The sequence below is a fragment of the Hyperoodon ampullatus genome, assembly GCF_949752795.1.
Source record: "Hyperoodon ampullatus genome assembly, chromosome: 20".
In the NCBI taxonomy this organism is placed as follows: Eukaryota; Metazoa; Chordata; class Mammalia; order Artiodactyla; family Ziphiidae; genus Hyperoodon; species Hyperoodon ampullatus.
This window is the reverse complement of record NC_136933.1, coordinates 22535167-22563021: the sequence shown is the minus strand read 5'-3', so window position 1 is coordinate 22563021 and position 27855 is coordinate 22535167. Positions and strand designations below refer to the sequence as shown.

At 42.5% G+C, this 27855-nt stretch overlaps 1 protein-coding gene across 1 annotated transcript in view; it reads right to left on the bottom strand.

The window, feature by feature from the left end:
- The window catches only part of FAT1 (FAT atypical cadherin 1), a 107871-nt gene that overhangs the window by 6057 nt on the left and 73959 nt on the right, over positions 1 to 27855 (bottom strand). The window contains exons 9-25 of the mRNA XM_079726625.1: positions 20479 to 24546; positions 19718 to 19914; positions 17048 to 17201; positions 15789 to 16022; positions 14543 to 14932; positions 12859 to 13073; positions 12462 to 12599; positions 9831 to 9974; positions 9125 to 9322; positions 7907 to 8708; positions 7633 to 7764; positions 6130 to 6287; positions 5031 to 5493; positions 4186 to 4339; positions 3922 to 4032; positions 1803 to 2434; positions 966 to 1103 (exon numbers count right to left, since the gene is read on the bottom strand). Of these exons, the coding sequence (XP_079582751.1) occupies positions 966 to 1103; positions 1803 to 2434; positions 3922 to 4032; positions 4186 to 4339; positions 5031 to 5493; positions 6130 to 6287; positions 7633 to 7764; positions 7907 to 8708; positions 9125 to 9322; positions 9831 to 9974; positions 12462 to 12599; positions 12859 to 13073; positions 14543 to 14932; positions 15789 to 16022; positions 17048 to 17201; positions 19718 to 19914; positions 20479 to 24546 (8328 nt within the window). The remainder of the gene's footprint in view (positions 1 to 965; positions 1104 to 1802; positions 2435 to 3921; positions 4033 to 4185; positions 4340 to 5030; positions 5494 to 6129; positions 6288 to 7632; positions 7765 to 7906; positions 8709 to 9124; positions 9323 to 9830; positions 9975 to 12461; positions 12600 to 12858; positions 13074 to 14542; positions 14933 to 15788; positions 16023 to 17047; positions 17202 to 19717; positions 19915 to 20478; positions 24547 to 27855) is intronic.

Sequence of the window (27855 nt, the reverse complement as noted above, 5' to 3'; positions counted from 1 at the left end):
TCTGTCCATATACTTCATCACTAGATAATAAACACAGGTGTACCTTGATATCATACATAACATGCTTAAGGTGATTCAGGAATGAATGGAACGTACTTGTGGCCATCCTTAGTTTAGAAAGGTCTCTTCAGTGTATTATGGGCTATTTACTCTGGATTCACAAACAATTCAGTTTACACATGGCATTTTTACACAAAAAAAATTACTAATTCTGATGTTCAAAAATTTCCACTAAAAACTCACTTTTTTGTATTTCTGAACATTGACAGTTTTCTCTACTGGTATGTGCTAATATGGTAAAGCTGGTTATCAATGCGATTTACCCTCAGATAAACAAAACTGGCATCAATGATCCCACCGTCAAACCTTCTTCATTAGAAATATAATCAAACTTACTAGCAATCTCTTAAACTGTGCTCTCAGTCAGTATGCTCTGATCCAAATGGGAGCTGAGGCCGCAGGGGAGTTGGGGGAAGAGACAAATAAAACCTTGTAATACCGCAGGTGCCGCTGAGGTTGCATGTTTCAGACTATGGCTTCTCCTCTTAGGGCTGTGAGGGTGTAAGTGTGTGTGCGTGGGGTATGCTCAAGGAAGCTGTTACAAGGGTTTTTAAAAAATCCACATAACTTCTATAATATTCACTGTTGTGGAAAAAGGTCAAAGTGAAATTAACCAATCAGACAGACATTACCTTTCAATTAATTATATTTTCTTCCTTATTACGGACCAGTTGTTACAGTTCCAATACCTAAGCACTAAGAACATTTTAAACATTCTCCCTAGTTGGAAGTTCATGCAAGGCTGTCCAAGGTATTGTCTAACTGTGGTCCGAAGTGAAATGTGAAGACCATATGAAACCAAACGGGGGGCATCGGGCACGTCTACCTGACTGCGCTGCATCATGTGAGCAGGGCTGTGGACAGCAAGCAGGGGACCAGGGCATTTCAGATGTGTGTTTACTCACCGTTGTCGTCACACGGCTCCGACTGGAAGGAGCTCAGGGACTGCACTTCACACAGGCTCTCCCGGGCACTGTATGGCTGAGAAGGCTTCTCCTCCAGTGGCTTTTTGGAGAGACAAGGATCAAGATCCACTACTTTAGCTAAAAGGAGGAGATGACAGACAAACCAGTTACACTCCATGAAGGCAGAGACTTTGTTTTCTTCCCTGCTGTATCCTGACGCAAAGCAAGCGTGACCCACAGACTGCCTGGGATTTGTTTAGTGAAAGAACATCAAAAGAAAAAACCAGAAACATCTGAAGAACAAAACCCAAAACCTACAAATAGAGCTTGCAGACTCACACAGAATAGAAATTCGCAATAAACCTGCCTGTGGACACCATTAGACAACCTGGGGAATTAAAATTTTATTTGAAAATGGTACCTATAGCTTTTTTCAAAGCATCAAATATATGTCAGGCCACTTAAATACCGTCACTTTCTCTGGCCACGTTAGGAAAAGAATCCTATTACGCAAATGCCCTCCCAATTTTTTTGTCATAAAAGACCCTCCAAATTATAGTTGAGAACCCACATCAATTACAAAGATAAAATGATCTTTCCAGATTAACTGGAACATGACTAGATTCAATTCCTAAATTAAAATAACATCGCAGCCACAGGGCTGGGGCATCAGGAAAAGCTTTCCAGTCATCCCAGAGCTCTACAGAGTCTGAGCACATTCACCACTAACAAAGACTCTGCAGTTTGATCTGAACCACCAGAAGCTCTGGCAGAACTTGTAATCTCACTGTCCATTGCTCAGCGACATTTTATCAAGATTTAGAAAGTTGTTCTTACTATCATAGTCGAAGTCCCAGTTCGGCTTCTGGATTGAGTCACTGTCAGAAGGAGAGTTTGAAGGAGGTGGCGGAGGCAGGTTTGGGGCCACGCTGCAGACGGCCACGGCCTTCCGGTGTCCGTGCACAGACTCGGGGTTAAAGGTGCTGAATTCGGGGTGCTCGGGTATAGCCGATCCTTCGAAGGAGTTTCGGTCAAGGTTGTTTCTAGAGTCGCTTGGAATGCTTGGAGTGTAGGAGATAGGGCGGACAGGCACCTGGGGTGGTACGTCGGAGTACATGTTCTTATTTAGCTTTGAGTCAAAATACGGTCTTTGCAAGAAAGCCGCGCTGGGTCCCAAGTGTTTGTCCTCAGGTTTGGGCTGGTGTTTCTTCTTTCGACTAATCATCTTGCGGCAGAAGATAAACAACAGCACCAGTAGAAAGATGCCCATTATGAAAACCACGATGCCTATCCCCTCAGCCAGGCCGATGTCCCAGGGGGTCGACACGTATTGGTTCGGGGTGACGTCCTCACAGTGTCTTCCTCTGTACTCGCGGCTGCAGTTACAGTGGTAGGAGCCATGTGTGTTCTCGCAAAGGGCCCCATTTCGGCAGGGGTTGCCAGCACATTCGTCAATGTCACTCTGACACCTGCCAAGACAGCCCAGATTGAGGAGAGGTCTTTGCAACATGAGCCAGAACGTGCCAGGCCTATGAGTCTTAGAGACTAATGGCTAATTCCTCCTGAATAAGATCCACCCAAAACAGGACCAAATGTATGACACCCAAAAATACACTACTGACAACAATAACCACACAAAAAACCTTTCGTGGAGTAATGAATCATTGGATTCCATACTCTGTACATTTTGGAGATAAACATTATGCCAAGTCAATCTTTAACTGCCAGTTTTCTAAGGATTCAACAGATTACTAAATCAAACTCATAGGCTAAACCTCAGTTTGTCTTGATTTCTGATCCAGAAATTTAGAATGTGCATGATAAATGTATTTCAAGAGACTAGGTTAAACTTCTCAGAAAATGTTCCTGTTTGGAAAAATGACAGTTCCATAAAGCATGTAAAAAGGCTAGAAAACTCTGTCTTCCATTTTTATATGCTTCTCCCTGTTGAAAATCTCCCTCAGACCCTCGCGTTTATGGACTCGTCCACATGCGAACCCCTCACCCCCGCCGCCCAGCCTCCTGCCTTCCCAAATGGGCATATTTTGCACCTGTGCAGATCCACCAGCCACTTGGAACCCTTCCTCCTCTAACAAAATGTATCTGCTTAACATCCCCTATACTCACCTAGCATTACAATTTTGATTACTGAGACATTTTTGTTAAATATATTAAGTACTGTCTAGAATTAAAGTAGACTCACAAATGAAAACCATGTGACTGATGGCAAAGTTCAAGACCACAACCACTACCAGAGCAAAACCTTATGTGAATCTCTGCAGGCAGGTCGTGCTTCAAGCCTTCTAACAAGACTGATATGATGGTGAAGGCTTTTCTAGATGTACAGCACTAGGCACTTACAAGTAACAAGCACTGAGTAAGACTTCACCAATCTGGTTTAAAAAACTAAGGTGAAATGGCATCTAGAACTAAAAGCCACTTCTTTCAAGGTCAACAACAGGCACCTTAGTGCCTCATTTTCTTCACCTGGAAAATAATGATCACCTCTCAGGATTATGGAAGGCTCACAGAAGATACTGAGAGAGTGGAAAAAGATTTTAGATGCTACATAAATGATGAAAAAATGTCATCACTCTCATAGATAGGTAACAACTCCATGGGTGTCTGCTTTAAGAAACACAATCTTACTCATTCCTCAAACAGTTACTTCCTGCAAGCACCCATACATTCTTTGTTCATCAATAATGTTTTTAAAGTATAGAAGCATTATATATTTAAAGCATATAATATTTCAAGCATTATAATATTATATTTATTTGGCTCAGTATTTTTTTATTTTAAAGAATGAAAAGATAAATTATACAAGGAGCCATCATGAGCTCTAAATTCAAATCCTGAAGCAACACAGTCCAAATTAATGAAGTTTTGTTGCATCTGCTGATCACTGTGAAACTACAGAGAGGTGCAAATACAAATCTTGAAAGAAGCCAGTTACCTTTCTCCCCTAAAACCTGAGTCACACTGACAGACAGCACCATCCAAACTGTCAAAACATGTTCCACCATTTTTACAGGGTTCATCTTTGCAGTAGGGACTAAGCTGGCACCTAAAGAACAGGGAAAAAATAAACATAAACCTAATACTTCTACTGTAAACAAATACAGCAAAACAGTAACAAGTGAATGTATTTTGCACACATGATGACATTAGAAACGCTAATGTTAAAATTAACTATGAAAGCTAAGAAAACTCTACATACCTCTGACCACTATATAATCCTCTACATTGACAAAGGAAGTCTCCATTGTCCACAAGGCAGGTGCCCCCGTACAGGCAGGGGTTGGAGGAACACGGATTGACGCCCACCTCACAGTAGGTCCCTATGTACAAGGAACTGCATTTGCAGTAATAACCTATATCAGCAAAAGGGAACAAAAAGTCCTATCATTCAGCAGCTCAAAAAATAAGTCTCAGTATATTCGTTTTTACTTTTAAGTTTAGGTGAAGATTTAGCTCTCCAAGACCTGTAATACCTAGTAAAATTCCCATTCCCTCTGGGTAAAAAGTTGTCTACTGCTGGTATCACCAAAACACAAAGAACTGAAGAGAGAACTCATAACCAGCTCTAGTTCACCGTAATTTACGAGGGGTCCAAGGCCTTCTGGAAAACCACTTCTACTCCCACCTAGAGCGAGCAAGGCTAGCAGTCCCCTTGCTGGGCCACTGGATAAAAGGAGGCCTCAAGAAGAACTACGTGGAACCAATTCTAACCCCCAGGTCAGTGTCCGTGTGGCCGGAGAGGAGTTCAGGGTCAGCTGTGGTTTCCTTTGTCTACTGGTGCAGAATGAGACATGTTTGGAAACACGAAGCAGCATGGCCGCAGCTCAGCGGGAGAGAAACTGTCCCCTCCAGCCGCTGCAGGGATGCATTCAAAATCTCGCTCTGCTAGAGCATCATGCATGCTACTCAGATCCCATGCTGGCTGCAGGATCTGACAAAACTGATTGAATAAAAAGAGGAAGAGCAGAAATATGGGGGGGGGGGAACTTCCCCTCATGCGCATATGCGTGTAACGTTTAAAGAAGGCTCACTTGTGAAGCTTACCTCCAGTGGGTGAGGGGTGGCAGGCGCCTCCATTCTGGCACGGGCTGCTCGAGCAGTCTTCCGTAGCTGTTAACAAGCACCCAGGAGACACGTCCACCGATTCTTCAATGTGTGCGTAGCTCCTTGGTTTGTTATTTAGAGGGAGTTCCTGCCCATTCAGATAAATGGAGTCCATACAACCCCTGAAACCACTGCCAATCTGGGGGCTTCTTCCATGCCGTGAGCCCTGCTGACGGATGTGGCCACCAAAAAACACATGGCTGTCCAGGTTGAGGGTTTTCAGCGTCCCCGGGGCTGTGCCTGATGCGGTGTGGACTTGGTCTAGAACCAACCTGGCGTAGTTTCCATTCACTTCAAGAGACACCGCGTGCCACAGCCCATCGTTGACCTGGATGCTCTGGACAGAGACGATGCCTGGGCCGCTTCCACAGTCGAATTTGTACTGCAGCCTTCCATTGTGGATCTACAACAGAAACAATCACTGTTCACGTTACTCTCATGGAGTCTTCATGCACAGTCTCAGACCATGTTTGGTGACTGAAGGAAGAAAGTAAGCCCTCGCATTTAACTACTACAGAACACACGCTCTCATTCACTGTACAGATAATAAAAATGGACCTCTCAAGGATATCAAATTTCAACTGCGTATCCTAAAGGCGTCGTGTGACTAATAATTAACTGTACCGAACAACAACCAAAAACAGCATCAGGTTTTTATCAAAAGTCAAAAATGAATCATGCTAAAAAAAAAAAAAGTAGGCAAGCTAATTATCACTTCAAGCATATGTACGACCTTTCTATAAACTCCCTATAATATCACTAAGGTGTAATATCACTTAGAGTTTGAATGTAACAGTCACAGGTACCTAAAAATGTTTGTAAAAAACAGAAGTAAATGTCTATGTCACCGCAGAGCAAAAAGAGCTTTTCATTCTACAAAACTTATGTCTAAGTATCAATGAACCATTTAAATGAATAACTTAACCATTTCATTTTGTTTATTTTATTCTTTTAAAAAATGGACAATCTGAACATAAAATGGGGTTTATATTTTTAAAGTCTCCCACAATCTGAGGTACAAATATGCAAAAACACTCACCTCCAAGATGCTGTAGTCAGTCCCGCGAGCGTACATGACAACCGCGTGGGTGGAGTATGTTCGCAGCCTCATGGTCAGTTTCATCTCTAACTTGTTTTCATTTTCCATTAGACGATATTTCACAAAGCTGTTTCCAGTAAATGTTACGGATGAACTCCCTGTGAATCACAAAGAGGAAAAAATAAATCAGAATCAAGTTTAAGTATTTTTATACGTGTGTCCCCACAGTCCCGCCCTAATTAAAGTTTTGGATCTATGATTATAACATTATAAAATGCAATTCAATGGGAAATGTCTACTTGTTTAATAAACAGCACAGCATAACTGGATCTCCATTCGGAGAGAATAAGTTAGACTACTGTATCACAGAGAAATGAATTCTAAGATAATAGAAGACCTAAATATGAAATATCCATTATAAAATTATTAGAAAGCAGTTTAGGAAAATACATAGCCTGAAGGTGGTTTGGGAAACCTTCTCAAGCAAGACATAAAACAATTCCCGTTCTACAAAAATGATGAAAATAATATCAATCCAGAGATGAAAATTGTTTTGTAAAATTATGCAGAAGTGACAAAATAAAAATTAAACAAATCAAAAGATCAATAACATACAGACAGCGTTATGCAGATGTTACTGATCAAAATACACAGGGTTTCAGAGCTCCAGACATTAAAGATAAGAAACAGACAAATAATCCAGATAATCAAGCAAATAATAGGAACAGGCTCGTCACAGAAGAGGAAGTGCTAATAGGCAATGAACAAATGAAAAGACTGCTTTCATAAGTAGCCAGAGAAATGGCAATTAAAATAATTAGATATCATTTCATGCTTATTAGATGGGGGGATTTGTTTTTTAATTGAAAACCTTCAATATTAGCAAAAGAATGGGGAATGAGACCTTCACACGTGACTGGAAGAAATAGGCACTGGCACAACTTTTGGGGAACTAACATAACGGTATATCTAAAAATTAAAAGTGCAGTTCACCTTTGACACACGTAAGTCCCAGTTTTACAATCTGCTATACAGAAGCGAAAGCACCAATATGTAAGGATACACGTTTAAGGATTCTTCTTGTAACACAGGAGAACATAAACTGAATCTCTACACGTAAGCACCATGTTGAAAAAGTGATGGTACAGCCACACTACAAAATGCTGTACAACTATTAACAAGCATTAGGATTTGGCAAGATGCTCATAAAGAGGAAAAGAGGACTGTGTTAGATGTAATCACTCCTGAAAGGAAAAGGACAATAAATCTGTACATATGGGACTGAATGTTTATATGAGCTCTGATGAGAGAGGAGGAGTATCAAACTATTAACACAGGAGGAGTTCAAGAGGAAGGAAAAGCTACTACTGTATTTGCCTCTATGTCTGACTTGTTATAATAAACGTACTTTACAATACTCTTCAACTCCAACAAAGAAGAAAATAAGAAACTCTGAAAGTTACTTTTTTAAATACAAGTACTCTTAATTATTGAACCTCTCACCTGGGCACTGGCCAAACTTGCCACCTGGACAGACACAGCTGTATGTCTCCTCTCTGGGATCAGTGACACATTCAGATCCTTCAGGGCACGGACTGTCTTCACATCCGTGATGGACAAGCGGGCATTTTCCCCCTTTGTTTAAAAAAAAAAGGGGGGGGCAGGGGGGAAAGCTAATTAATAGGAATTTCAAGGGAACGATCTTTAACGTATAGCCTTCAAAGGTCGTACATGAAATGACCTGCACTGCCTACTTCCACATGCGTATGTGTGTTACCTGTGCAGAGACACACAGCTGTCCTACGGTGGCGCGGGGTCACAAAGCTCAGTCTGGCTGTGCTATGCGTTGACATCGCACTTTCATCCACGGACACCTTTTCGTCACAGAATCTCCAGGGGCAAGCCAGCCCTGCACAGAGCTTCTGGAACACATCCAATATCCTCACACCACTGATCTCCTCAATATCCGCCACAGAAGAATTAATCTTGTGCAGAAGTTGTTTTGTTGAGACCTGGGCGCTACCTGATTTCTCTACAAAGAGCAAGATGTCCAGATGCGGATGAGGTTCGGAGGGCTGCAAGCTAACGATCTGAATGTCGCTCCTCCTCACGCCCAGGATGTTCCTCAAAGCTCGCTGGAAGTTGCGCCAATAGTCACCAACGAACTCTTCTGGGGTGAGGTTGGCAAAGCGGACGGCCATGGTCTGGTTCAACATCTCCTGCGTCACTTGTCTGATGTGCACCGTGACGTCAGCCGTGGTGGTAAATTTCCCGTCCGTTACACTGATGTTGAGGAGGTACTGCCCTATGTCCAGCTTCTTGTGGGCTATCAGCTTGCCCCCCGTGCTGGAGACAGAGAAGAGGCTGCCCATTTGGGGATCGAGGCTGTAGGTTAATGTGTCATACACGTCTTGGTCTGTCGCGTGGATCTTCCCAATGACACCACCTGAGTACTCCTCTCCAAAAGCAGTAATGAAAATCTCTAGTGGCAAAATTGCAGGAGGATAGATGCTCTCTTCAATGACTCTGATGTCAATGTATGTCAAAGATGACAACTGAGGCTTTCCGTTATCTGCCACCTACGAGAAAAGGGAAAAAAAAAATCACCTTCGTCTATGTCGTCGTTTACAACTTCTTAATAAAAATATATTTACATTGTTCAAGTTCTAAAATATTACCAATTGTTAGATATTAGTTCTCCACATGAGAAGTATTATCAAGGGACAGGATAAATACTTCTTTCTAGCCCTTTCACTAATTTACGTTGAAATTTAGCTCTACCAACGTCTATGACAAAGTAACCAAATGAATAAATAAGCCCCCACGAAGTGCCATGGGATAAAAATGAAGGTCTGACCAAAAAACCAGAAGACTATAATTCTAATTCAGTTTTGTCTTCTCATGCAACGTAAGCTGTTTACACAGGACAAGATAGCCACCAAAGCAGCTCTTCTCCCTGAGTCCACAACAAAGCCATAAAGAAAGACTTCAATACCTTAATGTGCAGTAAGTAATGATCTTTCACTTTCCTATTTATGGCAGCTGCCGTCAGGAGGGCTCCCTGCTGGTTGACTTCAAATGCCCCCTCCTTGTTTCCACTCACAATGCTGAAGAAGAAGGGAGGGCCATTGTGGGAGGAGTCCCTGTCCGTCACTGCCAGCTGCAGCACGCTGAACCCCACGGGCTTATTTTCCTGCAAGAGTAAGAGAACCACACAACTTTCAGCAAAACCCCGTCTCATATGCAAGTTTTCTATAATATGAAATTTACAGAAAAGAGAGACACTGCCGCTCCATTTGGAAGGAGGAGAGAGGAGGGGTGGTGGTGATGGGAAGGAGGGGGCTGGAAGGGAGGGGGCACGTGAGAAGAAAGGTGTGGGGGGAGTGAGGGAGGGGAGGCGTCTGGAGGAGGAGTGGCGGGGAGGAGGGAGGGTAAGGGGCAAGGAGGAAACGCAAGGGCAGAAGGTAAGGTTAACAATCAAGCTAGCGAGAATGTCTTAAAAATCAAAGCACAAGAAGAGATGACAGCATCTTGGAAATGCTCATCGTTTAGTATTGGTGGAGAGCCCTATAATGTCACTGTTCCCATTTTTCTCAAAAGTAGCCTTTGGAAAAGAAAGATATTTCAAATGAACCACTGAGGCCAACAAAAGAGCTTATTTCAACAGGGGTGCGTTCAGTGAGGCTTGGGCCCGGGATCACCTGGATGATCAGGCTGTAGTTTCCCCTGGAGAAGGTGGGAGCGTTGTCGTTGACATCAGACACGTCTATGTTCACCGTGGTCGTGGTGACTCTGGGTGGACTGCCGCTGTCCGAGGCCTGCACGGTGAGCGTGTAACCCGAAATCTTTTCGGGGAAAAGATAAAGAGAATCATGTCCACTTCCACAAGGCCCAAGCGCAGGGTTCAGCCTGAAGCGTACTTCTGATTACTGGAGGGGCGGATCCGAGGGCCTGCCGTTCCCCGTGTCCTGCAGGCGGGCAATTCCCTAGCTTACAAACAACTGATCTGCAAAATGTAACGTATCTGCTCAACAGAAAAAGTTACTAACAGGGATGAGAATCTCCAATGCTTCTCAGAAACGCACTTGTTCTGTTAAACTGTTCTAACTTTGAAAACCTGAAGATCTATTAACAGAAATTAAGACAGAAAAGTAATACAAATGATGAGAGAAAACATCACATATGTCGAAGGCTGCTGCTTTACTAGTGGCGGGGAAGGCAACTTTCCCTCCGGCCCCAGTGTGACTCTGAGCCAGAAGCAGACAGACAGCAAGCCGCGTCCCGCCCTCGAGGGCTCACTCATTCTCAGCACTCCGCTCCCCCTCCCCAACCATGTCACTCTTGGATTGTAGTCAACTGTCTAAATCTCCCAAGATCCTCTCTTTGGGACTTCCTACAAAAGAAGGTGAATTAAGTGAGGTGGCCTCTCTTCCAGGACAGTTTCTTTAAAGCTCTCTCTTCCAGAATGAGCAGTGAAGAGGCCAAGAAGCTGGCTAACCCCCAGAGGACGTGCTGCAGAATGTCAGTCCTGAAAGACGCTCCAACAAAAAGAGGGCGACGTAGCTCGGGAGACTCTCTTTTGCTATCTCATAATGGACATGAGTATACTAAAGGATCTGAGTCAAAAATACTAAGTTTTGTTCTGCCCAGCAGTACAGCAATCCTAAGCGTAACAGTCACGCTTCCTAAACTCTTGGAAAGTCCCCGCTCAAAAATAACAGGTCAGAAAGGGAATTAAAGAATGGACTTTGGGGCTTCCCTGGTGGCGCAGTGGTTGAGAGTCCACCTGCCAATGCAGGGGACACAGGTTCGTGCCCCGGTCTGGGAAGATGCCACCTGCCGCGGAGCGGCTGGGCCCGTGAGCCATGGCCGCTGAGCCTGCGCATCCGGAGCCTGTGATCCGCAACGGGAGAGGCCACAACAGTGAGAGGCCCGTGTACCGCAAAAAAAAAAAAAAGAATGGACTTTGATGAAATATCTCAGCACTATCTCCCCAAATTCCTCTAATCTTGGATTTACCCACGACTCTTCTGAAATTATAGTCTTTATTATCATCGATGCCCTTCCAATTCCCCAAACCAAGGCTCTTTCACTTCTCCTTCACTTCATTACCTCTGAGGCAGCTCCCCTCCTGTCTGTGAGAGCAGGTGACTAAGTGGATGGATGGATGGATGGATGGATGGATGGATGGATGGATGGATGGATGGATGGATGGATGAATGGATGGATGGATAAAGGGAGGGCGGGCTTGCCTCTCTCCTTATTCACTCACTTTTATCTCAATACCTCAGATCACTTCCATAATCATCTTCAGAGGCATGTGCCATATCTGTATTTCCAGAAGTCTCTTAAGTTTGACTAAAATCTCTAAATACTGGCTGAATAATTTTACTTGAATATGCCACTTTCCTCTACAAATCAGCATATTGAAAACCACATTCAAGCACCTCTCCCAGTGCTGAGTTTACGCCCTGTGACCTCCTACTCGTCTTTAATGGCACTACCCAGTCACAGCAAGACTGAAACGCATCGAGTCATCTGCCACCTCTGCGGAGGGCCATAGCTGAGCTCTGTGGACCCTAATCCTTCCTCTCCAAAGTTTCCGCATTTGTCTTGTCATTCACTCGTCGTTGCTACTTTCCCGGTTTGGGCTCTTGTTGTTTCATAACTGATTAACTGTCACTGTCCCTCCCACCTCTGGGTAGCACTTAGACCTGCTGTAGGACTGGTCTTCAGCAACCACCTCCTGTGCTCTTACACCTGGGCTCACAGCATTGGTAACCACCTAATGCCTGCAGTGCCAGCCTGAACCTACCATCCTGGTTTTGTCTGTGGCCTGTCATCTGTTCCTAAAACTCTTCATCTATCTCTCCTCCCTCACCTCTTTGTACGATCACTCTACTCCAACACAACTGAACAGAATCACCTAAAGACACCCCACGTCTCTTCCTTCCTCCATCCTTGTTCCCCCGGTTCCTCACAGGGAATTCCCTCCTCTCAACACTAGGGTTTCCTGAATCTCTGCTATTATTTAAAACCCAGCTTCTAGCTCCATGAAGCGTCTCAAAACACTGGTGCCAACAGTAACTTGGTCCTGAATACAAACTCTTATTATCCAAACTTCACATTACTATGAAACACATCACATATTCTGGAGATCTTCATACTACAACTGCTTTTCAAGTATTTATATCTTGCTTGTCACTTACTGAGAACAAGGCTGGTTCTACCCTTTTAACACTTCCCAAAATGTCAGCAGAGGTGAATATAAGGCACTTCCATCCACTGATCTGATAATCTGTAAACAATGTACGTCAGATTTTTCCACTTACTGTTTCCCGGTCTAGAAGTTTGGTCACTTTCACTTCTCCCCTGGCAGGGTCGATTGTAAATGGACTTCCCTGATTGCCATCTATAATTGAATAGTGGATGTGGCTGTTTGAAGGTCCATCGGCATCATCTGCCATAACCTAGAAAATATCACACTCTGGTTTAGGAGACAGACGAGGGAGGCACAGAAGTCTACTAAACAAATTTCTGATATCAACAGCTAGTTGTGTTAAGGCAATCATTTAAAATAGAGTCAGTAACTAAACAGGCTAGCAAAAGACATTTCCCTATCTTCAAATTATCAATATTTTCAAGTAAGGCCACTACAAAAACTGGATCAATCTCACTAAAAATTCTTGCAAAGACCCAGAAGAAGACTGTAGGGGAAAAGATACACACCGTAATGACAGACTGTTCAAGAACAGCATCTTCACTGATCACTGCCGTGTAGGTGTCTTGGCTGAACACTGGGGTATTGTCATTGATGTCTGTTACATTGATGTTCACAGTTGCAACATCACTCAATGAAGGTGTGCCCCCATCAGTGGCTTCTACAGTCAGGTAATACTCATGAGAGCTTTCATAGTCCAGATTCTCAATGATAAATATGGCCCCTGAACGGAAAATCAAAATTACTTCCAGTGCTTTAAAATGCCACCACATTCTCCTCCTATGACTAAAATTTTCAGTTCAATAGTTTACTTACCATTTACGTATGGTTTCTAATTTCTTAATTCAACAATTAAAACATGAATTTGCCCATCCTTGGAACCTTATTTATTTCTCTTAATTACTTTCCTGATACTCTTTGTGATATTGCTTTCCTAGTCAATACTCCTTGCATCCCCCTGCTATAAAAATAACATTTCTTATCTGTTTTTAGTGATAGTTTACTACAGACTTTAATGAAATAGAAAACACAAAAATTCTGTTCTTTGGCTTTTCGTTTCCTTTTTCTTCTCATACATTTTCTTTTACAGAAATGTACATCCTTTTAAAAAATCTCCAGAATAACTATTTATATCCCGTCATTTTTTTAAAATCCCTTTTTGATTTAATAATTCCTTTAATGTCTTTCCTTTTAACTTCCTTATAGTCTATCCTACATAAAGAGCCCTAAAAATAACAATTTCATGATATGTGCTAAAAATACATTTTAAAACAGCATCATCACACACCTACCCTTCATCTGAAAGCCACATACAATTAAATACAGTTGGAATGGAGCAATTTTTTACAGAGCAATTTACTTACAGCTATTTTAGATGACAGATTAACAAGACTACAGAAAGTATTTATGCAGCCAGAGTCAACAGCGCCGATGACTTCTGACCCTGTTGGCAGTCACTCACTAAGTGACTCAGTCCAAGTACTCCGACGGTTGTCTATAACTAGCGTAATGAAGAGAGCAATTTAATGAATTATCAGATGTCCCCTACTGAAACTAAGATCAAGGAGGTCGAAACTGCTGTTTCATCTGGGAAGCTACTTCACATGAGATCCACGTGGGCCATAAAAAGGAGCCATTCTGCAAAATCTTCTACCATCTTCAATTCTTTACCTTTACTGATTTACGACATCTGATATCTTTACTAAATTACTAGAGTATGATGCTTTAATTTTCTATTTAAAGTTAATTTGCTTATAGTTATAGTGGATAAGACAGAAATGTATTTTATCATGTAGAACTATAGTTTAAAGTCTTCTAAACCACTCTGAATCCCACTAATGATAACAACACAAAGAAAACTTGAGTCTTCTCTTTTAGAGTATCTATTGACTATGACCTGTTTGTTTGTTTTTTTTTGCGTTACGCGGGCCTCTCACTGTTGTGGCCTCTCCCGTTGCGGAGCACAGGCTCCAGACGTGCAGGCCCAGCGGCCATGGCTCACGGGCCCAGCCGCTACGTATCATGTGGGATCTTCCCAGACTGGGGCACGTCCCCTGCTTCGGCAGGCGGACTCTCAACCACTGTGCCACCAGGGAAGCCCGTATGACCTGTTTTTGTACCAGGTAAAGTGCTGAGCAATCTAGCCTTTTTTGGCAGAATAAAGGGCTCCCTCTTGTTTGCATGGTAGGTTACCTGTTTTAGAATCTATGCTGAATTTCCCATGTTCGTTTCCACTTATTATCGAGTAGGTGATTTCTGCATTTGCTTCAATGTCCCTACTTGCTGCATACACTTGAAGAACTTCTGTTCCAATGAGAACATCCTCAGACACTGTGGCACCATATTCACGGTATTCAAACACGGGTGGGTTGTCATTTATATCCAAAACAGATACAACAACAGTGCTGGTAGCTGTCAACCTTCTTGGCAAACCATGATCTACAGCTTTCAAAGTTAGAGTGTATACTGCCTGTAGTTCTCTATCCAAAGGCTTTTCTAACTGAATGATTCCAGATAATTCATTAATGGAGAACTGTCCATCAGCAGAGTTAATCAGTGAGTAGGATACCTTCCGATTCAGTCCTGTCGAGACATGACATCACGTCAGAATGTTTTATTTCAAGAAACGTAAACAATTTTTTTAAAATCCAGCATACATATGAAAAAGGGAAAATGCCAATATACATTATTTTAAAATTTTTATGACTATGACCTTAAAAATGTAAACTTTAAAATGAGCAATTTGCTGAGTTAAAACAAATATAATTTCATAGTCATCTGGCTTTTTTCAGACTATGTTATATAGGAACTTACGCTCTAACAGCCAGCAGATCTTTAAAAATAAAGCCTATTTGTTATTTAGCTTCAGTAACAAAGATTTGTAAAGTAACATTTTTGGTATTCTCCTGATTCTTCAGTGTTAGAATGACTGAAGAAGTTATTTTTACTCTCTGCTATCAAAATGCTATGAATATATATCTTAGAGTCTTTTCTCTATAAAAAATTGGAAAGGTCTGTAAAACTGTAACAATATATCGTTTGCTTCTGTTATGTTCCTAAGATACTAAATCTCTTTGTCACTAATGCTTTATTCACAAAAAATAACACTTCACTAATTAATTCAATGGGACATAAAGATCAGTTTATCTCATCACTAAGCAGAATTTTAGGGGTACCACAGATACTTTACAACAGTAAGTTCACTGGGCACAATTTTGAGACTTCAAATATTCATTAAAAATGAATTCATTATTCTGAAGATTTCATTCCATTTTTAATGCTAACAGGATTTTTAACGGTAGCATGACAATGGTGAGTTATTCAACATGCATGAGGTAGGGGCCATCAAAGGGGCTGAATGTGGAACAGTGCTCTAAAATAGGCTCCTCCTCAGGTCACAGTGCATAGTTTGAAGGCAAAAGCATCATTTGGGCGATACCTGCATCCACATCCGTGGCCTGTACCCTTGTCAGGAGCGTGCCAGGCTCTGTGTTTTCAAACACGGTGATGGTGTAAGGGTCAGCAGAGAATTCGGGGGTGTTATCATTCACATCCTCTAACGTGAGCACAACATCAGCTTGACAGAATCTTCCCCCTCCATCCGTGGCCTTGACCAGAAGATTGTATGTTGCCTGGTCCTCGCGATCAAGGGGGGCTAATGTTTTCAGTTCACCTAAAAACAAAAATAAATGGGCTCACTTGAAATTTAAGATGTGACTGCAAGAGCACATCTTTCTTCCTCTTTTCTCTTACATTTATAAAATCTGAATAACAGCCTTCCTTTGGAGAATAATTTTATTAGTGACAGAGTCAGCAGCTGCGGGAGCCCTCAGAGCTGGAGGTTTTCAAACCCTGCCAGGTGCTAGCTCTAAGCCATAAAGATCTCCAGGTCAGGACCTCTCACATTATATACAATGCCAAAAAGCAAAATAGCTGCCAATTTACCAAATTGAAAATATTTTTAAATTGACTCAAAAATTAGATTCACATGTTTATAATTAATGTGGGGGGAGCTTAATAGAAAACTGTTACTTGACCCCCAATTTTAACAAAATACAAATCGAAAGAGAAAATCCTAGAGGTTTAAAGTAAAATACCACTCATCATTTTAATGAATACACTAAATTATAAATTTATGGTCACAAGTTCAAGAAAACAAACTATATGTAAAATGGATAAAGCAGAAAGTTTGAGATATACTTTAACTTCTGAGTTTTTTTTTTTTAAAGGTGATATAAAAAACATAAATTTTAAATCCTCGGTCCAAGTAGGTGATGGTTGCTGTTAATTTTTTATCTCACTCCAAATTTTACACATTGAATTGCTGTTTGCATTTCTTTTTTTTTTTTTTTTTTTTTTTGCAGTACACGGGCCTCTCACTGTTGTGGCTTCTCCCGTTGCGGAGCACAGGCTCCGGGCGCGCAGGCTCAGCGGCCGTGGCTCACGGGCCCAGCCGCTCCGCGGCATGTGGGATCTTCCCGGATCGGGGCACGAACCCGTGTCCCCTGCATCAGCAGGCGGACCCTCAGCCACTGTGCCACCAGGGAAGCCCTGCATTTCTAAACGTTGCCATTTTTGTAGCAGGGGAGTAAATGTTACAAGAACAAACTGTCATTTCAAATCTTCCGTGTGATCCAAAACCACCCACGTGCGACTCTGCTGGAACACAATTCGTTTTGCCCCAAACTCTACCTTTACCTGTGTCTGGATTTAGTTTGAATTTTTCTGCACCTGGACCAAATAACGTGTAAGTAATTTCGGCATTGGAACGGATATCTGCATCTGTAGCAGAGACCTGCATGATCAATTTCCCAGGAAAGGCATCTTCTGGAATCGTGTCGGAATATAAAGTCTACAAAGATTTTAAACAATACTGTTAACGTAAAACATTGAAAGGTAACATGACTGCCAAGGGAGTCACAGAAAAGAAATCATTGAACTTTGGTCACAGAACACATGGGAAATGACTAAAACTAAAGTCCAAGGAGCTTTCAAAACTATTTTTCTTACAAAACATTTAAAACAGAGAGGATTCATATAACAGTTAACAACCCCATACGCTGAAAGAGTCTGACCTGACGTTTAACCTACAGAATTCTGAATACTTTGTCTTTGATTTGGTTTCATATTTAATTTAATTTAAATTCTTATGAGAAAATACACAGAACACTCCATTTTTACCTAAAAATTAGAGAGAATACAAGCCCGATACATTACGTCTAATTTCCAATACAGGAATTTATTGTTTGCAATCACTCTTAAAACACCACCAAGTAACTGCATCTGGGAGAGAAGTGAGCCTCATGTCACGGGAGAAAACAAAGGTTATCCAAGGCCACCGGGGAGGGGGGCAAGTGATGCTCAGGCCAGGGCTCTCTTCTGCCCTGTTCCACCCCGTCTCTCTTCAAATCTGACCTGATTCTCAAACACAGCGAACGGTTGTTCCCAGTTCCAACTATTTAGAAATCCATGCCGTAAACCAAAACATAAGACAAACAGATAAGACGTTGTTAAATTTATTTTCTTAATATGAGCTCAATTTTAGATGAACTATGACTCATGAAACAGGATATTCTGCAACACTGATGATTTCGAATGATCTAGTGTCCTAATTTTATTAATACCAAAGGTGATAGGAAAAGTGTTGAAAAACAGCAAAACACACACATTTAGTTTCTATAAGATACATACACACGCACGCACACACATAGTCCTCCTTCCATGAACCGCTGTCACCCAAACCATGGATTGGAATGAATGAACTCATCCCTCAGAAGTCCCGCTCTCCCCCCAGCTGAATTATTCGTATCCACTTCCCCGAGAACACCTCTGCCCCTCTGCCCGCCCAGCTACACACATCTCATGCCCACTGCGGGGCTCTCCACCTCCCCACCCCTCTTCCAAGTCACCTGCTCCCCCACCCAGCCTTCCCTTCACCTACCACACTCTTCTTCCTTCTTTTTACTCCCAACTTTCATCACTGGCCAAATCTATCTCCTTGTTAACACACACCCTTTAATCTCCTGAAAGCAGGCGTCCACCCGCGTCACCGCACTGAGACCGCCGTCTCCACGCCAGTCACAGAACCCAACGGTCTGTTTCGCTCAGTCCAGTCACATCTCTGCTCGCCATCCCGCCTCCTAAAAGTTCTCCCCTCCTTTGCTCTCAACTACACTGTGCTGGTACCTGCGCTCTCCTCCTTCCGCCTTCTTTCTCTCTAGGGGGATACCTGTCTCTACTCCTTCCCTCCTTGCTACTGTCCTCTCAAACGAATGCAGTTATCAGTTAATGCAGTTATCAGTTATCCACAGAAGCTGCCAAGTTCACATACCCATCTTCCATCTCGCTAACTCTAAACGACTATAAAAACACATTCAACTGAACGTCCCGTGATCTTAAACTGAACAAATCTGAAACGGAATTCAGCATGCTTCCTCTAAAACCATTCCCGCTCCAGGCTCATCTTTGGTCTTTCTCCCAATCACTCCTGTAGGAAACCTAAAGTCAATCTTGACTTAACTAACATGCTTGCTGCGACGTCACGGCCAGGCAGGACCAAGTGCCGTCAGTTTTCCCATCACAGCATCTTTCGTCCTTCCGTTCCCTGTGCCTCAGTCCACTCCCTGTTAGCCCCACTTTCACACTTCCTGAGCTAAATGGAAACAATGCTAACAGACTCGGCTTCTCTCAGGAACTCCTGGAGTACGTCACCTCCACCTTCCACATAAGGAAGGATGCGGGGAGCCCCAGCTCCCTGGAACGCCCGCCATACCCCCTCTCACCCAGTTTACCCTCCGGCTCCAATGCCCTTCCATTTCTACTCTTGGTGATCTCATCATCACCTCCCAAAGGCTGAGCTTTTCCTCATCCTCCAGTTCCGGGGACAACTCCCGCCCTCACCGAGCAACCTCAGGTGGTGCAGCTCTTCCCTGGTGCACATTTTGTCCTCAGGTTAAACGGTGGGCTCCACGTGGGCAGAAGCCACACGCTTCACCTCTGGGCTCCTCTAGCGTGTACAAGAGCAAGGGCCCCAAATATGGTCTCTTTGTGCAGAACAGAGCCACCTCACCCCCAAATGAAGGGAATCCTTTCATGAAAACGTAACAGAGCAATGCTTACACACAACTGTAATCCTGTCCGTAATTCACAGTATTTTGAACTAGGTTTTTAAGCTATTTAGCATCCCCCAAAAGTAGTTCTGAAGCTAATCCAACTCTTGCCCCATTTAACCCTCACCTCGACTTAAACATTAAGAGATTAAGACATGAAACACACTTGAATTACTCTATAGCACCACGTGACAGTCCTTCTGAAAGGTTTAAGAAAGAAATCTGAATTCATAATATATAGACTTAAAGAGTATCCTACCTTTTCACAAATGGGACTGTTGTCATTTGCATCAAGGACTTTGACTTCAACTATAGCTTTTGATGAGAAGGTCCCATCAGTTGCTGTGATAGTCAGAAGATAATTGTCCCTTTTTTCCCTATCTAGAGGTTTCTTCACATAGACCTTCCATTCATTCTGTATATTTTCAATAGCAAACTGCCCCAAAGGATCCCCTCCTATTAAATCAATGGAAGGAGATGACAGTCAAATTTGTTGAAATAAAAAAAGGAATAACAGGAGAAACAAATTGTACAAAAGATATATAATATTATGATTCAAAAGAATTAAGTTTTAAAGAAAGTAATTACACTTAAATTTATTTTATTAGCTTTCCCATTCACTAACCCCCCACCCAAAACCCTCAAAAAAAACCAAAAAACAAAGAAAGCAGCACTAAAATGTGTATTTAAACACAGCATTAAGCCAAATAAAATTTCAAGACTATCAGTAACACTTTAGCCTATACTGAAACTATAGATTTTTAAAATATCTTTTTTTATACACTATGTATAAAGATCAACAGAATGAATCATAAAAATCAAAATCAGCCTAATGAAACAACTACTGGCTTTGCTCAGGCAAAGAACTTGAAACATAGCTTAATAGATGTTATTTCTGCTTATTTTAGATATACTAAAATCGTCCCTTTAACCCTCAATTTCTGTAAAATACATATCTCAGAATTTATACTTCTAATACAACTTAATTTTAAATTAAACCATTCACTTTAAACATGTTACCTGTTATGTAATATGTAACTTGTCTGTTGATCTCTTCAGAATCAGCATCCGTGGTACTTAGAATGGCAATTACGCCCCCTGGTGGATCATCTTCACTCACAGTCCCTTTATAAATCTCTGCCGTGAACCGTGGGGGACTATCGTTGACATCGGTGACAGTAACATCCACAATGGCTGTGGAGGAGAGCTGAACCTTTTCACCATGATCTGATGCAACCACCTTAATCTGATAGCTGTCTCTCTCTTCGTGGTCAAGTTCCTTTAGGGTTGTAATCCATCCTGTTTCCATGTTAATGGTGAAAGATTCGATGACTTCTACACTTTGTGACTGATCTAGACTATACATAACTTGGCCGTTGGTTCCTGAATCTAGATCAGACGCCCTGATCTGGATGACTCTGCTTCCCGCTGGCAGGTTTTCAACAGTAAATGCCTCATATGGACTAGACTCCAAGACAGGGCTGTTATCATTTGCATCTTTCACTTGGATACTAACATCTACAGAAGCCACCACCTCATAGTCATCATGAGTGCACCTGGCAAGTACAGAAAACTGGTACCACTTAGTTGTCTCATGGTCCAGACCCTTCTCCAGTTTCAGTCTCCCACTCTGTCTGTCGATCACAAAGAACTCATCTCTATTGCTCTCAGGAGTATTCCCTTTGACTAGGCTGTAAAGGACAGTCTCGCTATGCTCTGCTCGAATGAGATCTATTTCTGTTCCAATAGGCACGTCTTCCGAAACTGTATAGGTGTAAAATGGTTCTGAAAATCTTGGAAGCCGCATTTCTGGTGGAAGTACTTTAACATAGACGGGGACAACAGATTCTTTGGCTGGAGACCCATTATCCACAGCTCTGACAAAGAAAGTGAAGACCTCATTTTCTAAGCCAATTAAGCTTTCTTTTGTAGTTATTATGCCAGACAGTCTGTTAATTTCCAAATTCTCTTTAACGCTTTCAGAATCTGCTTCAATGGCATAGGTGACATCGGCATTGGAGCCCTCATCAGCGTCACTGGCAAGGACTCTGATGACCGATGTCCCTTTGGGAGCATTGGATCCAATATTCACCTCAAACTTGGTTGCTCGAAACTGTGGTGCATTATCATTGTCATCTGTAAGGATGACGTTAATGGTGCAGAAAGCAACTTTTCCGCCAGTGTCCTTGGCCATGAAACGAACTGGGATTACTTTTTCCACTGGGGTTTCTCGATCAAGTTTTTCTAAAGTAAAGATCTGTCCTCTCTCATTTGTGTAAAACCTGTCTTTGGCAAAGTCATTTACAATATGGTAGGTAACGTGACCGTAAATACCCGAATCCCCATCAGTTGCTTTAACCTCAGTCACCAGGGTGTGCAAGGGAGCATTTTCAGCGAGCTCCACTTCATATTCGTTCTGAAGAAACACGGGACTGTGCAAATTGCCTCCAATCACACTCACATGAACCTGAGCTGAACTCCTAAAAACTCCATCAGACACAGAAACCTGAAGGGTGTACGATGGCTTCAGGGCATGCCGGCGCAGGTTTGAGAGCGTGATGATCCCCGTCCTGCTGTCAATGACAAAATTCTTATGATCATTGCCAGACAGAATGGAATATTCCAACTTGTCTATATCTGAACTGTCCGCATCATAGGCTTTTACACAGGTCACAAAATGCCCATGGGCAGCATGCTCGCTAATTCTGGCTTCATAAATCTGTTGGTCAAATAGTGGTGGGTGATCGTTGAGGTCGGTGACGTCTACTGTGACCACCACCTCGCTGCTCAGAGGAGGCATGCCGCCATCAACAGCCCTTACAAAAATCTTGTGCTGCTGGAACTGCTCATAATCCAAAGTCCTAACCAGTGAAATGAGGCCAGTGCTGCTGTCTATGTGAAAATGATCATGACTCTTGCTATGATTCCCAAACATATGGTATGAAATCCCTCTGTTTGGTTCTGAGTCAGAATCTGTTGCTCTGACTTGAACCACGGATGTTCCAATTACAGATGCCTCGGACAGGGTGGTGGCATAGGACTGCTGGGCAAACACGGGAGGGTTGTCATTGATGTCTTCCACGATTACGTCCACAAAGACCTCGGCGTGCGCACCGGTCAAGGAGTCCGTCGCTCGGATGCTCAGTTTATATGCTGGGTGGGACTCAAAGTCCAGAGGCGCTATGACATTGATAACTCCGGTGTTGAAGTTAATCATAAACTGGCTGAAAGGATCGCCGTCTGTGATGCTGTAGAACACTTTCAAGCCCTCTGGACTGTTGGCTTGTACGTGGACAACGGGGCTGTGCATCTGGATGTTCTCTGGAATCTCGGCGCTGTAGAAAGGCTTTTCAAACACAGGCATGGCTTTGTTCATAACGGTGATGGGAACTATGACTTCAGCCGAAAAAGCTGGGTTTCCTCCATCTTTTGCAACCACTGTGACCAGATATTCTTTATTTAAGGTGTCAGGTTCAAATTGTTTTTTCAGTGAAATTTCCCCTGAGGCTCCAATCTGGAAGTGTTCGTGGTGTTCCTTGAGGTAGTAGTGCACTTCCCCGTTCCTGCCGCCGTCTCTGTCGATGGCCGTCACGTAGCGAATAACGTGGCCCACGGCGGTATCCACTTTAACAACGGCGTAGTAAGGCAGGTTGACAAACACCGGTGCGTTATCATTCTGGTCTTCGACGATGACCTTTACAATGACACGGGCCACCGCTGAAGGCTTGCATTCTTGTGTCACTTCCACTACCACATCAAAGGTCTCCTGCTGTTCACGATCAAACGGTATGCCAGTGGTGGACAGGACTCCGGACGTGCGGCTGATTTTGAATCTGCGATCTGGGTTGAGGATGTGATAGAACAGGGGCTCGTTGATTGGATTCCCGATAGCAGTTATGACAGCTAATCTTCTGGCTTCAGTAGAATTCTCTTTCACTACCGCAGAGTAGAAATCTTGGGTAAACTTCAGCTGACTTTCTTTGCTTTCTTTCACGTTAATTTTCACAGAGGTTAAGCTTGCAAATCTGCCATCAGAAGCCCTGACAGTTAACTCATAGCGGCTCCTCAAATGAGTTGTGTTTTGTACAGTTATAGTACCAGTCTTGTGGTCCATTAAGAACTTCTCCCCGATGTTGCCTTCGGTGATGGAGTACATTAACTGTGAGAAAGCGCTTGAATCAGCATCTGTAGCATTTACTGTAATGACCTTGACTCCTTTGTATGTTGGCAACAAAAGAGATGCTTCATACAATGATGTGGAGAACACAGGAGGGCAGTCATTAATGTCAATAACGTGGATAGTCACGTTGGCTGCATATTCAGCAAATAAACATGGTGTTCCCATGTCATGAACTTGTACAGTGAAGTGAAAACTACTTGTTTGTTCATAGTCCAAACTTAGTACTGTATGAATAGCACCAGTGCTGGAATCAACAGTAAAATATTTGTGTATAGCTGGTTCAACAATGTGATAAACAAGCAAAGCATTTGATTCTTTATCAGCATCAGTGGCTCGAATCACTAATGGGACATTCCTGTCTGTTAGGACCACACTGTGAATTGAAGCTGATTCGCTAATGAGCCCCGTATATTCTGCCTGCGTAAAAACGGGCAAGTTGTCATTTTCATCCTGCAGATGCACTAGAACAGTTGTATTCGTAGACAAACCAGCCATGTTAGTTCCTTGTATTGTCAATGTATAAATGGGCAAAGTTTCAAAATCCAAAGCTTTCTGAGTGATGATACTTCCAGAATGTGGATTAATACCAAAGGCATCAGCTATATTTCCATCTTTTATTTCATACACCACTGATGACTGACTATGGGCTGTAACCATTCCGACAAAACTCCCAATGCCGATAGTTTCACTAATTTCAACAGAATACTCTTTTGATGTAAACTTGGGAGAGGCGTTGTCAGCAATGGTGACAAAGATACACACAGAAGTGATTTCACTCATTGGTGGGTTGCCTTTATCTATAGCTTTTACCATTAAGTCATATTCCACTTGGTTACTTCGATCTAATTCTTTGGCAGTTTTTATAGAGCCCAAGATGGGATCAATTGTAAAAGAATTTCCAATGTTTCCTGGGAGGAGAGAAAAAAGCAGGTTAGAGAAAAATACAAGGACCTATCAACATTCGAATGGAACTTGTTTTTTTCAATTTGTTTCATTTTTATCTACTCGAAGGGCAAACTTTTCTGAGTTTTGTCTATAAATTATGAAAAGAAACAGAAGCAATATCACTCTGTACCTAAAGCCCAAAGTCACTCTCTCTGGTTGAATCAGGAACGTGTTGTGGAAGGATGTGGTTATCCTTCCATAAAGGAGTTTAGTTAATCATCTCCAAGAGTCCCTCAAAACCCCTTTGGAATGTATTTATTTATCACTTGCAAACTCTCAAGAATCTTACCCGCTATGAAAAGGGAAGACTTCAATTAAATGTAACAAACTTAAACAGAGTTGCCCTTATTCTATGCATTCGGGGAATTGATGAATAAGCCTGCGTGTACTCTGCCCCACTTTATAGGCTTTCAAGATTTCAGTAATACCCCCTGAATTTTTTCAGGTCAATTTAATTTCTAGGTGAGTGGTTCTCAACTGGAGGTGCTTTCACCCAGAGGGACATCCAACCATGTCTGGACCCCTTTTTGGTGACCACTCCTTGTGGGGAGAGGGTGCTCCTAACCTCTAGTGAGTAGAGGCCAGGGACGCTGCTAAACATACTACAGCACACAGGACAGCCCCACAGCAAAGAACTTTCTGGTGCAAAATGTCAATATTGCTGAGGCTGAAAACTCTTAAGATTGCTTTACTTGCTTTTCTTTAGACCTTTCCCAGCTACGTTATGTACATGTATTTAGCTGCAAATGCAACTCCACAATATTCCATAGTTTTGTGCCACTTGAGCCCTTCCTGAGGAAACCAGGAGTTTACTACAGTCCTGCAGTTTACTCTCTTTCTGGGTAGATCAAGGCAGTGTGAGGGTCCTCAGATTCGATCCAACCATGAACCCTTCATCCCTTTTCTGTTTTATAAACAAAGAGTCCAGAATCATTTATTCTAGTCATAGAACTGAATTGATCTAGTCTGAGGAGCTGCCCCGGAACTTGCTGAGGCAGAAGATCATGAAGCTCCCCATGCCTGAGTCTTTAAAAGCTTACTTGACATATTTTAGGGAAAAACAACTTCGAACAAGAAGAAAAAATGCCTACTGATAATTCCTTTAGTCTTGAAAATGTAGCATTTGTTAGGAGTTAAAAGAGAATTCTTTCTTTCATCAGAGTGAATTTATAGTGGAAAAACGTATAACTTGTTTCTGTCTTAGTAATAAAAATGATGTACTCAGTGATTAAAAAGAATCCCTTTTATAAAATATACTTTTCGTTAAACCTTGGAAAAATTGAACTATTACACTTTACCCAAAACAAAGTCCACCTGCCACTTTACTGCCTTCTCAAATTCTGTGTTCCTCGAGGTCTGCAATCAAGCACGGCCCTTCACAGACCAGAATTACTTGTAACTTGCAAACCAGGGGCTCAGCCAAGCACTCCTTCCTCCACATCATTACTAGTAAACACTTCCTCTACAGCTTTCATTTCCTTCCTTTAATACATTTTCGAAAAATCCATGATAGCTCTTTCTGAGGCCAGACCCAGTCTGGTTTTCATTAAGTCTGCCTGGCTCTGCGTCCAGGCCCCAAGGCCGTGCCTCAACCTGCAACAGGACAGAGGTCCAGAATGTCTCCAGGCCACGAAGCTCTGAGCCGAACCCTGGCCCACGAACAGGGTCATGCTGCCTCTGCCAGGCCTCGCAGACACTAATTTCCGGCCTGTCTGTGCTTATGAGCGCCAGTGACCCCAGTTCTCCCCCACTGTGTTTTAGCTGGCTATTGGGATTCCAAGGTCCTTTCTCAGCTACCTTTGCATCATCCCCACTTCCAAAGCTGTGACTGGTTGACTGCTTGGGGGGCTGTGAAAACCTCTGGACAACTGTCTTCATCCCCACTCTTTACTATCCTGTGTCTGTACTAATAAAGCAGCTGACCTACCATATTTTATATTCAGTCATCTATATGCATGTCTCTTTTACTTTGTACAATGAAAATCTTAAAGCTTCAAATACACAAGGCGTCACATGGAGGAATAAATGGATTTTATCTGCAATGAGCAGGCTCCTCAATCACGTGAGCACATCCTCATCTCAGAACCACTGGGTTTGGTGGGTCCCCTCCCGGCACAGTCTTCCGCCAGCTATTCTCACTGCCTCTCCATGCACACGTTCATTCATTCAGGTTGTGCCCAAATGCCTCCTTCTTAGAGAATGTGGTGGTGAGGCCTTCCTTGACCTCCCCATTCAGCATGGCTGTTTCTGTCCCATTACCCTGTTTTTTCTTTACAGCACATACTGTCACTTTGTTCTTATCTGTTCTCCCACTAGGATGTAAGCTCCACTTAAGCATGGCTTGTTTGATTCATTATTCTATCATCTCTGCCTAGAAAAATGCCTGACACATAGGAGACACTCAGCAAATGTTTGTTGAATGAAACAACTTGTACACATGTATGGAAAGAAAACAAATTAAATACCAAACAGGTTGATCAGCAGTTTGAAAAAAATTAATATTCATTAAAGTACTATATTTATATTTCTACTTGGTTTTGTTTTCCTGCATTTATGCTATAATTCAATCACTACCAACAACCATTTGTTAGCTGCGGCACTTCATTTAAAAGTATTAGCAAAAGGAACATGTCATGACTAATTGGAAATCTCTGATAAAAAATTTTTATTAGCAATGTGACATTCACAACATTCTTTATTACTTGCAGTATCTCGACTTTGATAAAGACAGCTCTGAGCTTGTCAACAATAACAAGAAGGTTAAACAGGAACACAGCTAGTTAATCAGGATATGGATCCTACCTGTAGCAATACATATACTACGGCAGAAACCATCAGATTTGCAGATGGAAAGCAACATCATATTTATGTGGCAACACTGAGGGTTGCTGAGTGGCTTGAATGTGTCCTTGTCTGATCTAGTAATAGCCACATTCACCAAATATTGAAATATACAGATGGCATTTGTGAACAAACTAATAGGGCAGTGACAGAAGTCTGTCCTAGGTTGGGGCCTTAGTCATTCACTGTAGGAGAGATACTGGTTATTTCTAAATAGTTCTAAATTGTTCTTTCCATATGAACAAGGCAGTTTTCTGGACAAACATGCAAATGTGTGCTCGTCAGCTATGACTGTATTACACGTGTACACCCAAAGGGCACGTCAGAAAGCTGTGCACAGGACCTGCCTCTTCCCACGGTGGACATGCCATGGATGCTGACTGCCCCACAGAATGGCAACCTCTGTGAAGCTTCAACTGCAATTACATTTT